The following is a 12,396-nucleotide window of genomic DNA, read 5'->3' as shown; positions in this document are numbered from 1 at the left end:
TGTAATGAAATCAATTTTTATATTTCTTTATTCCTTAATTTTATGCATGTTGTTTAGATAATATTTCTTCTTTTTTAAAACATTTTCAGTTGATCGGTGGAGTACAGCTGTGTTTAAAGTACACCAAGAAATTGCAACACCATTTGACAGTGGTTCAGGATATGAAATTCCACTTAGATAATCAGCAGCCCATTAGTAACAACTTGGAAATGCTAAAATCCCAACTTGAACAATTAGAGGTAAGAGTGTTATATTGCTTATTTCTAAGATGCACGAAGTAGCATTTGGATACCTTGGGTGCGTTTAGGCAAGCGTGCATGTGCATCTTGCAGCGTGTCAAAGCCTTTCGAGATGCTGCAAGAGGCACATGCAATAACAAAAAAAATACCCTGGGCAAAAAAGTGTGCAAAAAAAAAATACCTGGGGCTCAAAAAAAAAATATCCATGAGGCAACTGGGGCCTCGGGTCCTCCATAGAGACACTCTGGCAGCCAGCCAGGGAGTTTCTATGGCTGGTCTTGCCCCACTGCTGAAGCATGCTGCCTGGCCATGCGCGGCAAGCAGTGATGCAGGCTGCAGGGATCTGGACCCAGATTCATGCCAGGTAAGTAAGTGCGGGGGACTGGAGGAGGGGAAAGGGAACCATGGGGGGGTGGGGCATGCCTGGCCCCAGCCCCCACTCCCTGATTGCCCCCCCGCCTGGCCCTTGCTCCCCAATTGCCCCCCCTGCCCATCCCCATCCCTGATCAGCCCCCCACCCAGCTCCAGCAATCTTGGACTCAACCCATGCCACCCCCAAAAAAACCCACGCTCACCAGTAGTAGCAGTGGCCGTCGGAGTCACTGGGGCCTCCTGGCAGAGGCCCCCTGCACAGCACGAGGAAGCGGGGGGCAGCGTGGACCGGTGTAAGCCACCTGGCACTGGTACTGCCACTGCCCCATCTCACAGGGTGCCATGTGGCTCTGTGTGCTGTCAGGCAGGTGGGGCTGCTGTGGCTGTCACCCTCCCCACACCGCTCAGCCTGAGTGGCCCCAGCTGCCTGATAGCATGTGGAGCCATGCGATGCCCTGCCAACCCAGGCCACACCTGTGCAATGGGGCAGTGCCAGTGCCAGTGCCAGTGCCAGGTGGCCGGGGCCAGTTTCCACTCCCCCCCACTGTGTGGGGGGAGCTCTGTCAGGAGGCCCCAGTGACCCCCTGTTGGGGGGCTCTAGGCCCCTGTTGGGTGGCTGCACCCTCTTGGGGGGCTATGGGCCCCATTGGGGGACCGTAGCCCCCATTGGGGAACTGTAGCACCATGCGGGAGCAGTCCATGAGCTGTGAGGGGGGGCTGCTTACAAAGGCTACTGCCCCCCCCACAGGGCCCACATACCCCACACCTGGCCCCATCCCCCGCTGGCTTCCCCAGCTCCCCTGATAGCTGCCTCATCCAGCCCCATCACCTGCTTGCTCCCCCAGCCCTCCCAGTCATTTCTCCACCTGGTCCCAGCCCCCAGTCACTGCCCTACCCAGCCCCAGTGTCACTCAAAAAACCCCCACCCACACTCCGCAGTCACTGGCCATAGCAATGGCTGTCATGGCCCCTGGGACCTCATGGAAGAATCCTCCTGCATGGCAGGGGCAGTGGGGAGCAGCCCCAGCTGCCCGGCACCCGTGATGTCACTGTCAGACCACGTGGATGCAGCGCAGCTTGGCAGGGCGCCGCACACTGTCTGGGAGCTCAGGGCCACTGGGGCTGAGCGGTACTGGGCTCTGAGTGACAGCTGGAGCTGCTCCGAGCTTCCAGACAGTATGTGGTGCCTTGTGGTACCTCATGGCGCCCTTCCGAGCCACGCAACACCCGCATGATCTGAGAGTGGCAGTGCAGATTCCCGGTAGCTGGGGATGCTGCCTGCTGCATGGCAGGGCTTTGCCAGGAGTCCCTAGTGGCCCCCATGGCCACCGCTACAGCCAGTGAGTGCGAGGTTTGGGGGTTTTTTTGTTTTGTTTTCGAGTGCCGGGACATACAGGCAGGCAGTATGGTTCAGCAGCAGGGCAAGAGACAGCAATACAGACGCTGTGGCTGGTTACCAGAGAGAGCATCTCTATGAAGGACCCAAGCATCCAGTTGCCTCAGGCTATGGCCCGGGACCATGTCTTGCACTGCTGTTTCATTGTGCTTTTTTTTACCCCTGGATATCCAGGGGTCTAAGTTTGCCACCGTGCTGTAAATATGCAGCACAGGGAACTTTTTTTTGTTTCCGCATGTGCATCTTGCCGCATCTCAAAGGAGTTTGAGATGCTGCAAGAGGCATGTGTGTGCTTGTTCGCATGCGCCCCTTGATGGTGAATGCTAGAAATAGTCCAAAGAGAAAGAGCACATTTGGTTCAAATTTTAAAATTAAAGTAATTAAATTACTTAATTAATTTATGTTTAAACCTCTTTTTCTAAGTATATTTAATACACCCGATGTATATTTTTGCAGTCATTTGAATCAAGACTGGCCAGTTTTGCTGCTGTTCTAAAAAAAGATCTGAAGTTGACAGAGGAGTTTTTAAAGTTTTATCACAAAGATATTCCCAAAGAGCAACTTAAGGGGCTAAAATTAAGCTATGAATATGTGCAGAAGGCTTTTTATGTGGTCTGTGATATATCTTCAAATCTTGCAAAACAAATAGTCCTTGCTGTTGACACTGAAATGGTATGTACCTATCTAACTTTTTTGTTTCTTTGTTTACTTGTTTGAAGTAGTTCAACTTAAAAGGAATATTTTGTTTTGGTTTTATCTAAATAAAAATAAATGTTTATAGGTTTCCCTTGCCAAGCACGGTTTTGCCAACTGTGGTTTTGAGTATCCATGGTTAATATTCTGTAAACCATTTTGGGTATCATGGTATACAGTTTTGGCTAACCATGGTTTTCTGTGGCCATGCATCAGCCCACCAATGCCCTGGCTCTGCTCATGACTCCCCTTCCCCTGCTTCCCCAGCCAGAGGTGGCCCTCAGCCCTGCTGGAGGTGCATGCAGTGGCGGGGAGCTGCCCTACCCGCAGAGGCAGGTAACAGCACGCCCGCTTGCCACTGTTCCTTGCTGCCCTGCTTCCCTCCCCCATGACGCAACGTGACAGGGAGCAGAGAAGCTGCACGAGGATCTCCTCACCCACCGCTGCCCACCCTATACAGCTCTGGAAGTGCGCCTTCTGTGCCTGCAGCCAGTTTGAGGGGAGGAGCCCCATGCCTCAGCCCTCAGTGCAGCCCCACGTGCAGGAGGTGCATCGCTAGGCCAACGCAGGGCAAGGAATGGCAGGCAAGGAGATCCCCACATGGCTTCTCTGCTTCCTGCCGCACCTGATTGTGGGGGAAGGAAACAGAGCGGCAGGGAACAGCAGCCCCGGCCAGGTTGGGTCGTGAGACAGTCTGAGTCCAGTGGCTCAGCCAGGGGTATGGGTGGACAGGCCACTGTGTCCCTCCCCTCCTCTTCCACCTCTCCCTTCCCCACCCCCAGGTAAGAGGCAAATGCACCAGGGGAGACACTGCTTCTTCACCCTGGGTGCGCTCCATCTCCGCCCGCTGGTACGTAACCCCTGTAACCTGTCTAAGTACCCCTAGGGGTACGCCTACACCTGGTTGATCACCCTGTGTATTAAAGGTAAGTAAAAATGATTTTTATACAAGTTTCCCTTGCCAACCATGGTTTTGCCAAACACAGTTTTGAGTATCCACGCTTAATATTCTATATACCATTTTGGCTACCACGGTATACAGTTCTGAATAACCACAGTTTTCCATGGCTGTGCATCAGCCCGCCACCTGCCATTTTTCCCATAAACATTTTGTTTTGCCTACCACAGTTTTGCCAACCACGGGAACTTTTAGGAACCTAACCCCAGCAGTTGGCAAGGTAAACCTCTACACTATACTGTACAGTATTTAAGTCCCTAACCCCATTGTTCCCATAAGCCTTTAGTTTTACCAGCCGTGGTTTTGCCAACCATGGGAACTTTCCAGAACCTAACCCTTGCAGTTGGCAAGGGAAATGTGTATTTTCCTTCAGTTAGTATCAGCTTGTGGCTTATTTGTCTATGACACTCTAAATAAAGCTATAACTTCCCTTTCTAGTCTAAGCTTGCAGAACTGCATTGGGAACATCTAAGCAGACTTCAGAAGTTCTCAGACTGGATCAAAGAAAATAGTAAAATTGTGAATGACTTGATGGTGAATACAAGTGATATAGAGGATGTAAAGCAAAACTTACAACTACTTAAGGTAGGTATCATTTATGGTAAAAGGTAAAATAATGTAGGTATTTATTAAAAATTATTTTATACAGTTGCACTTTAAATTGCAACTATTTCATAGGATATATTGCTTTAAATGACAAGTAAACATGTATAATAAGCCAACATTAAAACATTCATCTGCCATTCCTTTCCTGAAACCCGTAAGAGGAATTTTGGCCAACAGAATAGATATCATAGTGCTAGCTTTGCCTGTAATTGCGGTAACAGATCTGATCACGGCCCTGGAAGTGTTCTGTTTCAACCTCTCTTATTGTATTTATATCCTAATGCTGAAACTTCATTTTTCAATAAATTTTACATATATTTCTCAAGCATCTCTAAGTAGATACTTAGACACAAAATCAAGGAAAAAAATCAAGAATTATACATTTAAAAAACTGAAATATTTCAGTGAATAAACCACGCATTTAAACGCATATGTGAACTGTAAAATTAATGGTGACTATTAGGTTCAATAAGTTGACAATAAGTTTTCAAAATACATAGTAATTTAATTGTATAGCTGAAAATGAGAGGGGTTTTTCTTACATTATGGGTGTGGACAGAGCATGGCCACAAGGGTTAGAGAAAGGCAAGAAAGACAATATCTTAATTAAACACACTTATATTTCTACATCTTGAGATACTGCTTTTGCATCCCTGCATACTGTTTTTGCCAGGTAGATGAACTCAACTCTGGAGCCAGCAATTCAGTTCTACAGGTCAGTTAGTCCTCTGAAAAGTGAGGAGAGAGAAGAAAAGAAAAAGGTGTTGAGCCCTTACTTTTTTGGGCCCCTACATAGCAATCTTAGTGATCAGAAAGGCAATATTTCCACAAACTCAGCCAGTTGCCTGGTGGTGTTATATATTAATCCCATCTAAAAGTTGCCTCAAAAACATATCTAAACATGGGGCAAGTTACATAGGACAGTGATATTTTTCTAAAAAATATGCTCTGTCTGTTAGTGAATGTTTGTTTATTGTTGGTTATTTCTCTTTTCTTTATTTACAGCATGCTGCAAAAGAGGTTGCCTATACAAAAATGCAACTGGAATCCACTGCATTTGATGTTCAGTTCTTCATTTCTGAGCATGCCCAAGATCTTTCCCCTAATCAGAGCAAACAACTGCTGAGGCTTTTAAATATTACCCAGAAATCTTTTCAGGAAGTACAGGAAGCAATTATATCTCATGTGGAGAGTTTAGAGAGTCTGTTACAAGCAGCACAAGATGTTGGTGATCAGAAGGTTTGCCTTTCTGTGTAAACGTGTGCCTAGTGTTTTATGCTATGGATGAGGAAATTTAATAACAATATATAACAATCGCATTTCAGAGAAGATTTGCTTGACAAACCTCCTCTATGGATTAAGCCTATTTTATACAATGTATTCTTTTTGCCCTCACAATTCTACAAAGGTAGTAGCAGTCAGAGTTTGTGAATTGCTGTTCTGTTCTTTTCCTTTTGTGACCACAACTTTGAGTACTACGCTATTAGAAAAGTGGTCAAATACCTGAGTTTTCAGAAACCATGATGTACATAGATATGGCATGATCAAGCCTGTACTTTTTTTAGTATGAAGGAAAACTATTTATGACTATGCATAGTAATGAATAATGTAGTAATTGCAATTTTAATTTAATAACTATCAACAAGGCTGGCCAAGAGAATGCTTATAGTACAGTTTCACCTCCCTTTTTCATAGAAATGTAAATATAAACCTCAGAGAGTACCTCCTCCTCTCCTGTTTATGCATTCTGAAAGGTTACTTGGGAATCTGAGGTTTTTGAAAGATTATAAGTTTTCTCAAGTTTTCTTCTACCAGGCAATAGATAAAAATTGGTGAATGAGAGAGAACTTGGTAGCAGTCAGGAACTTGCATGTCTTGTTCCTTTTTGTTGCTCAAAAGGCCGGCAATTACTATTAGGTAACATATTGTGCATACCAACTGAGCTAACACAACAATCACAACTAACCTCTGTTTTAATATCCTTTTTCAGAATTAATTGCGTTTATCTCAGGTTTCAAGTGATTAAGAGATGTGGATTTTCGCTTCTGTCGTTTGGAGGTTTCATCTTTCTCGCATATGCATGGCCAGACTTCTTTTGGGCAGTTCCATCAATACATGGTCTCTTGTACTTACAGCATTTGAGAGGTTTATCCATAACTACAGTGTATTCACCTTGCTCAACCTGTGTACCACTGCTATCATGTTTACAGCATACTTTTAAAATGATTGCCTTGCACTATTGTACTCTAAATGTAGTTCATATGGGAGCTTCTAATGAAACTTATGCAAATTTTGTTTTTTGGTTGTTGTTTTGCTGTAATATAGGATGTGGCTGAACAGCAGCAGGAATGCAAAGAGAAATTGCAGGAAATATGTGATCTCCTGACACAAACAGAAAATCGGCTTATTGGTCACCAAGAAACTCTTGTTATTGGAGACAGCAAGGCTGAGTTAGAGCAATACCAAACTAAACAAGAGGTTTGTACAATTCTGTTCATTCATGCTCGTGAAAGAAGATTTAGAATCATAGAAAGTTACGGTTGGAAGGGACCTCAGGAGGTCAGCTAGTCCAAACCCCTGCTTAAAGCAGAACCGTTTGCAACTAGATCATCCCAGCCAAGGCTTCGTCTAGCTGGGTTTTAAAAACCTCCAAGGATGGCACTTCTGCCACCTCTCTGGGTAAACTGTTCCAGTGCTTTAATACCCTCCTAGCGAGAAAATTCTTCCTAATGTCTAAACTAAACTTCTCTTGCTGGAACTTGAGACTGTTGCTCTTTGTTCTATCATCTGCCACCACTGAGAACAGTCTAGCTCCATCCTGTTGAGCACTCCTTCAGGTTTGAGAGAAGGCTGCTCTTAAATCCTCTCTGTCTTATCTTCTCTAGACTAAATAAGCCCAGTTCCCTCAGTCTTTCCTCATAAGTCATGTCCCTTAGTCCCCTTACCATTTTTGTTGCCCTCCGCTGGACTCTCCAATTCGTCCACTTTTTGGTTTCCTTATTGGGACCCCAAAACTGAACACAGTAGTCCAGATGTGGCCTCACCAGTGCTGAATAGAGGGGAATAATCACTTCCCTTGACCTACTGGCAACACACCTACCAATATAGTCCAGTATGCCGTTAGTCTTCATGGCAACAAGGACACACTGTTGGCTCATTTTCACTGTAACCCCCAGGCCCTTTTTTGCAGAGCTGCTGCCCAGCCAGTCAGCCCCAGCCTGTACCAGTGCATGAGATTGTTCCATCCTAAGTGCAGGACTTTGCACTTATCCTTGTTGAACCTCATGAGATTCCTTTTGGCCCAATCTTCCACTTTGACTAGGTCACTCTGAATTCTAGCCCTACTCTCCAGCATATCTACTACTCCCCACAGCTTGTTTTCATCTGCAGACTTGCTAAGGGTGCAGTGTATGTCATCTTCCAGGCCATTAATAAAGACATTGAACAAAACCAGCCCCAGGACCGACCCCTGGGGTACTCCACTTGATACCCCTGGGGTACTCCACTTGATACTGGTTATCAGCTAGACATTGAGCCATTGATTACTGCTCTCTGAGCCCAGTGCTCCAGCCAGTTTTCTATCCATCTTACAGTCCATTCATCCAGCCCATACTTCCTTAGTTTGCCTGGGAGAATGTTGTGGAAAACCATATCAAAATCCTTGTTAAAATCAAGGTACACCACATCCACTCATCTCCCTGCATTCACAAAGCCAGTCATCTCATCATAGAAGGTAAGCAGTTTGGTCAGGCATGACTCAGCCCTGGTGAATCCATGGTGATTGTTACTAATCATCTTTGTCTCATTCAAGCACTTAGAAATGGATTCCTTGAGAATCTGCTCCATGATTTTTCCAGGGCCTGAGGTGAGGCTGACTGGTCTGTAGTTCCCTGGATCCTCCTTCTTCCCTTTCTTAAATATGGGCACTCTAGTTAAAACTTGAGTCCTGGGGGTAGGGAGAAAGGATGATTGGCATACAAAAAGCTTATCTTACAAGAGAAGATTAAAAGAATCTGGCTTGTTTAGCTTGGCAAAATGAAGGTTGGTGGGTGTCCATAGCTAGAAGAGAACTATGTAGGACAGGGTATCAAATTTCCATCCAGCCCCACAGGTGCTGCATGCATCACAGGTCCTGGACTGGCTGGAATAGGCACCATGTCCAACACAGTCCTGGTAATTCTGGGGCAGGTGCCATGTACAGTACACATCCCATGTGGCACAGTCCAACTGGAACAGGCTGCTGCTCCAGCTAGTCTGGGATTTGTGCTACATGCCCTCTGGCCAGACTGCGCTACATACGGCACCCATTCTGGCTGCTCCAGGATCCAGAGTACATGTACCTACTTGTACTGCACAATCTTTGAGTGGCCAGAATGGGCCCTGCCTATGGGACTGGTCTGGTGTGTGCTGTGCCCTGTGTAGGTCTGCCCAGATGGCAGGCTCCACAGGCTGGATCAAGCCCTCAGGCTGTATGTTTGACACCCCTCATCCAGGATAAAAGACAATAGGAAATGCTGGCACAAGGATAAATAGGCATAAATCAGCTGTAAATAAATTGGAGTTGGAAATGTTGAGGGTGAAGTTCTTAAAGAGCCTTCAGGAGGAGTTATGGGAGCAAAAAAAAAAGTCTAACTGGTTTAAATATGGAGCATTATTGATTCCTGGAAGGAATTAAGGAATATATGATATGGTGACTGCAGTAGAGAGTACTGGATTGGATGAGCTAGAAGGTCATCCCAGCATACTTTCTTAAGATCTTAGGGGAAAAAAACATGTTTAAATAGCAGCAACTATAGTAATTCTGGAATGGCCTATTTTATTGATTTTAGTCTGAACTTCACAAAAAATTGGCAAGAACTGACTGTGGAAGAAGTTAGGAATAAGAGCTAGTCCAGGCTCTCATACTGGCCCTCCTACCATGGTGTTAATGTGCTTGATTTTTTGCAAGTAGAGGTATTGAAGAGAAATATCCAGCTAACGTATATAACACTTTGAGCAAGCTAAGTTTTACAGCAATCCAGCTGGCAGAGAAGGCTCTTCAGTTTGCATCAAGAAATCTGGTGCTATTCAAAGGGCAGATTCTAGTGCTGTGCAGCTTCAGGCACTGCCAGCTCTGTTTGTCAGTCCTGGTTGCTGCCCTAGAAGCTATTATGCTTGCAGGGCAGCAGCCAGGGCTTCAATTACACCACCAGTTTGCCCACAGGGAAGGCAGGGGCAAGAGAGCATGGTCTTCTCCCCTAGGCAGTTGGGGCTGCCTGTCCCCTGCAGCTACCTCCAGCTGATACCCACATGGGGACTTAGTTCCTCTCCAGCCAGCTGCCTAAGGTACTTGTGCACCCCTCTCTTTGCTACAGTTTCCAGTGCTGCAGACTTCCTGGAAATCTGCAGCACTGGCGTTGAATGCCTGTTCCAGCTTAATTTACCACAATAAACTCCAGGTAACACGGGTAGGTGGGATGAAGATAAATTATCTTGTCTCTCTGGCTGAGGAGTTTCTGAGAAGTTTGAAGCAAAATACAGGTAAATAATTTACTTATTATTATTTGTTATTTTTCCCTACAAGGAGATACAGAAAGACATGCAGTTAAGTGCACAGGCACTGGCAGAGATTGTGAAAGACACTGAGATGTTCCTGAAAGAAAATGGAGAAAAGCTGTCACAAGAAGACAAGACTGCTCTTGAACATAAACTTAATGAGGCTAAGACAAAGTGTTTGCTGCTTAGTCAAAAGGCAGAAGAGTCCAAGAAAGAGCTGGATAAAGCTATGACAACAGCAATTAAGCAGGAAACAGAAAAGGTTCTCATGCTACCAGTTTACATCTTTATTTGAATTACTATAAGTTTTAATGGGACTAATCTTTCCACTTATTTCTGCTTTACTAATATGATATTAAGTAATATTTTACCTAGGTTTCCAGCAATTACTGCTTGGATGTTTTACAAATACAGTAAATTTGCAATATGTTAGTAAACAGCTTCAACATTTTTAAAAAACATTTTAAAATGATTGCACTATCTGCATTTGAAATTATATGAAAACTAAAAGAGATCCAAATTGTGAACTTTCTGTATGTAGGTTGCAGCCATAGAACAACTGAAAGAGAGTAAAAATACAATAGAAAATCTCTTGGATTGGCTATCAAATGTGGATAAGGAAGCAGAGCGTGGCAGGAAACTTAAGCAGGCAATAGAACAGAATGGAATACATTATAAAGAAGGGGCTGAGAAGGCTTTGGAAGGAGAAGAGGATGATGTCAATGGTAACCTGTTGGAACTTCAACCAGCTGAAGTGCAAGTGGATGGCCTAGTAAAAACCACAGAAGATAATCTCAACCAGCAGTATCAGAAAGTCAAGGTACTGTATATTACCAATGACTAGAAATATTCAGGACCTGGATAATAAGGTGACAAGTCCCTGGGTGCAAATTCAGGACTAACTGAGGTCAGCTGAATTTTTTTCATTGACTTCAAAAGACTTTCATTAGGCATCTAAGAAATAATTTATGTGCTTCTGTAAATATTCTGTTACTGTAGGGGGCATTAATGTGCCATTTACATCACAGGTACCACTGTTACTTTCTGTCGTAAGACTGGAGAAAAGCTGGAGTTTTCAGTAGTAAATGCTGCTATCCAAATGGATATCCAATTATGGCCATTCTTTTCTAGGCAGAAATGAATTCAACATGGTCTTTTTTTAAGTGCTTACTTTTGATAAATAAAGAACAATAGGTAGAGCCATGGTGCTATAATACTGCCACAGTTCTTACCAAAATCTTTCTAACAGTTAAATTATTCATCCTCTCATGTTTTCCCTTGGGCATGAATTACATACAGCTGCAGATATTTGAAGTTTGGAATTATTAGTTTATAATCTGTCACTTTAAAAGTGAGGCAGTGTGGGGCAATACCTCTGAAAACTTCTGCAGGAGCTGTAAAATACCACAGCAATTTTAAATTGGATGGATATTGCAGTCAGACCAGCTGGCACTGCAGTCAAACCAGCTGGCACTTAAAGATCATATTTGTTTATCACGCCCTAATTTGACTTTAGATGTAGCTTTGCTCATCTGAAACCAAATGATCAGAGTAGCTTCCTTATAAAGCCTCAGAAAATGGAAATATGATCATGTCTGGTATCTACTAGAGCTGGCTGAAAAATGGGAAATAAAATTCCAAAAACAATGTTAATTGGGGGTTGCCTGTAGCAGGCTATTCTACAAGACACCTTGTTGTTGTTTCTGTGGTAAAGTGAAGTGTTTCAAAAACTGAGGTTTTATGAAAGGTTATGCCATAATTCAGATTGTTTGAGAATGTAGTTCTAACTTGTATGATTTACAAGTATTAACTTGGCTGAATTAATATTGCATGCATCATGAATCAGTTTTTTATGACAAAAAGACCAGCATTCTGTAAATAAAGATGTTTGATAAGTACTTTAAAACTATTAATTAAAACTGAAGCATGGAAAAATAAAATGAGGAATGACCAGGATAATGAGTAATTCAAAACATAAAAGGAAATATGTGTACTTCCCTTGATGTAACTGGCACTGTATACAGTTTGAATAAACAGTTATAGCATAGGCAACAGGTGAAGAAATACCTTAACATATAAAAAACTGTCTATATAAAGGGTTTTCAACCTTTTTTAACAAATGTACCCCTTCTGGTGGTGGCAGTCAGACGCAGCAGAGGTGGGGAGGCTCACATGAGGCAGCCACTGCCACCACCCACCACTCTGTGCCACTGCTGCCACCCACCGTCCTGTGTACACTGCCACCGCTGCCACCCACTGCCCTGCACCACCTCCATACCCCACTTTTCCATGGCCAGTCGCATATATGGCTCCATGGGCTGCTGACAGGCCTTGTGCCCGGCCAATCATGCGCTGCCCATCAGCCTGTGGAGCCGCCGGCTGGGTGGTGCCTACGTGGCCCACAGTGGGGAGCAGCTGCCCTCACCCCCCTGACCCTGCTCCTGGGAGGCAGCAGTGCAGGGTGGTGGGTGGCAGCACAGGGTGGTGGAAGGCAGTGGTGGCAACCGCCACATGTGAGGCCCTCTCCCCCCCTGCCCCACATCTGTCCTCAGAGGGGCGCTGCTGCCTTCATCCCCCCGCCCCCGCCTTGCTCCATT

General features: G+C 44.8%; 1 protein-coding gene across 15 annotated transcripts in view; it reads left to right on the top strand.

Annotated features, from left to right (window-relative positions):
• Positions 1 to 12,396, top strand: part of DST (dystonin) — a 478,409-nt gene that overhangs the window by 312,846 nt on the left and 153,167 nt on the right. For 11 of the 15 annotated variants that reach the window (XM_019537571.1, XM_019537570.1, XM_019537564.1 and 8 more), the window contains 7 exons: positions 90 to 239; positions 2,464 to 2,679; positions 4,097 to 4,243; positions 5,270 to 5,503; positions 6,590 to 6,742; positions 9,828 to 10,061; positions 10,341 to 10,619. In XM_019537571.1, coding sequence (XP_019393116.1) covers positions 90 to 239; positions 2,464 to 2,679; positions 4,097 to 4,243; positions 5,270 to 5,503; positions 6,590 to 6,742; positions 9,828 to 10,061; positions 10,341 to 10,619 — 1,413 coding nt within the window. The remainder of the gene's footprint in view (positions 1 to 89; positions 240 to 2,463; positions 2,680 to 4,096; positions 4,244 to 5,269; positions 5,504 to 6,589; positions 6,743 to 9,827; positions 10,062 to 10,340; positions 10,620 to 12,396) is intronic. The other 4 variants (XM_019537575.1, XM_019537574.1, XM_019537576.1 and 1 more) reach the window with 1 other exon arrangement.

This window comes from Crocodylus porosus, unplaced genomic scaffold (genome assembly GCF_001723895.1).
Source record: "Crocodylus porosus isolate Cpor-Errol unplaced genomic scaffold, CroPor_comp1, whole genome shotgun sequence".
NCBI classification, from domain to species: domain Eukaryota; kingdom Metazoa; phylum Chordata; order Crocodylia; family Crocodylidae; genus Crocodylus; species Crocodylus porosus.
The sequence above is the reverse complement of the archived record's forward strand: the minus strand, read 5'-3'. Positions and strand labels throughout refer to the sequence as shown.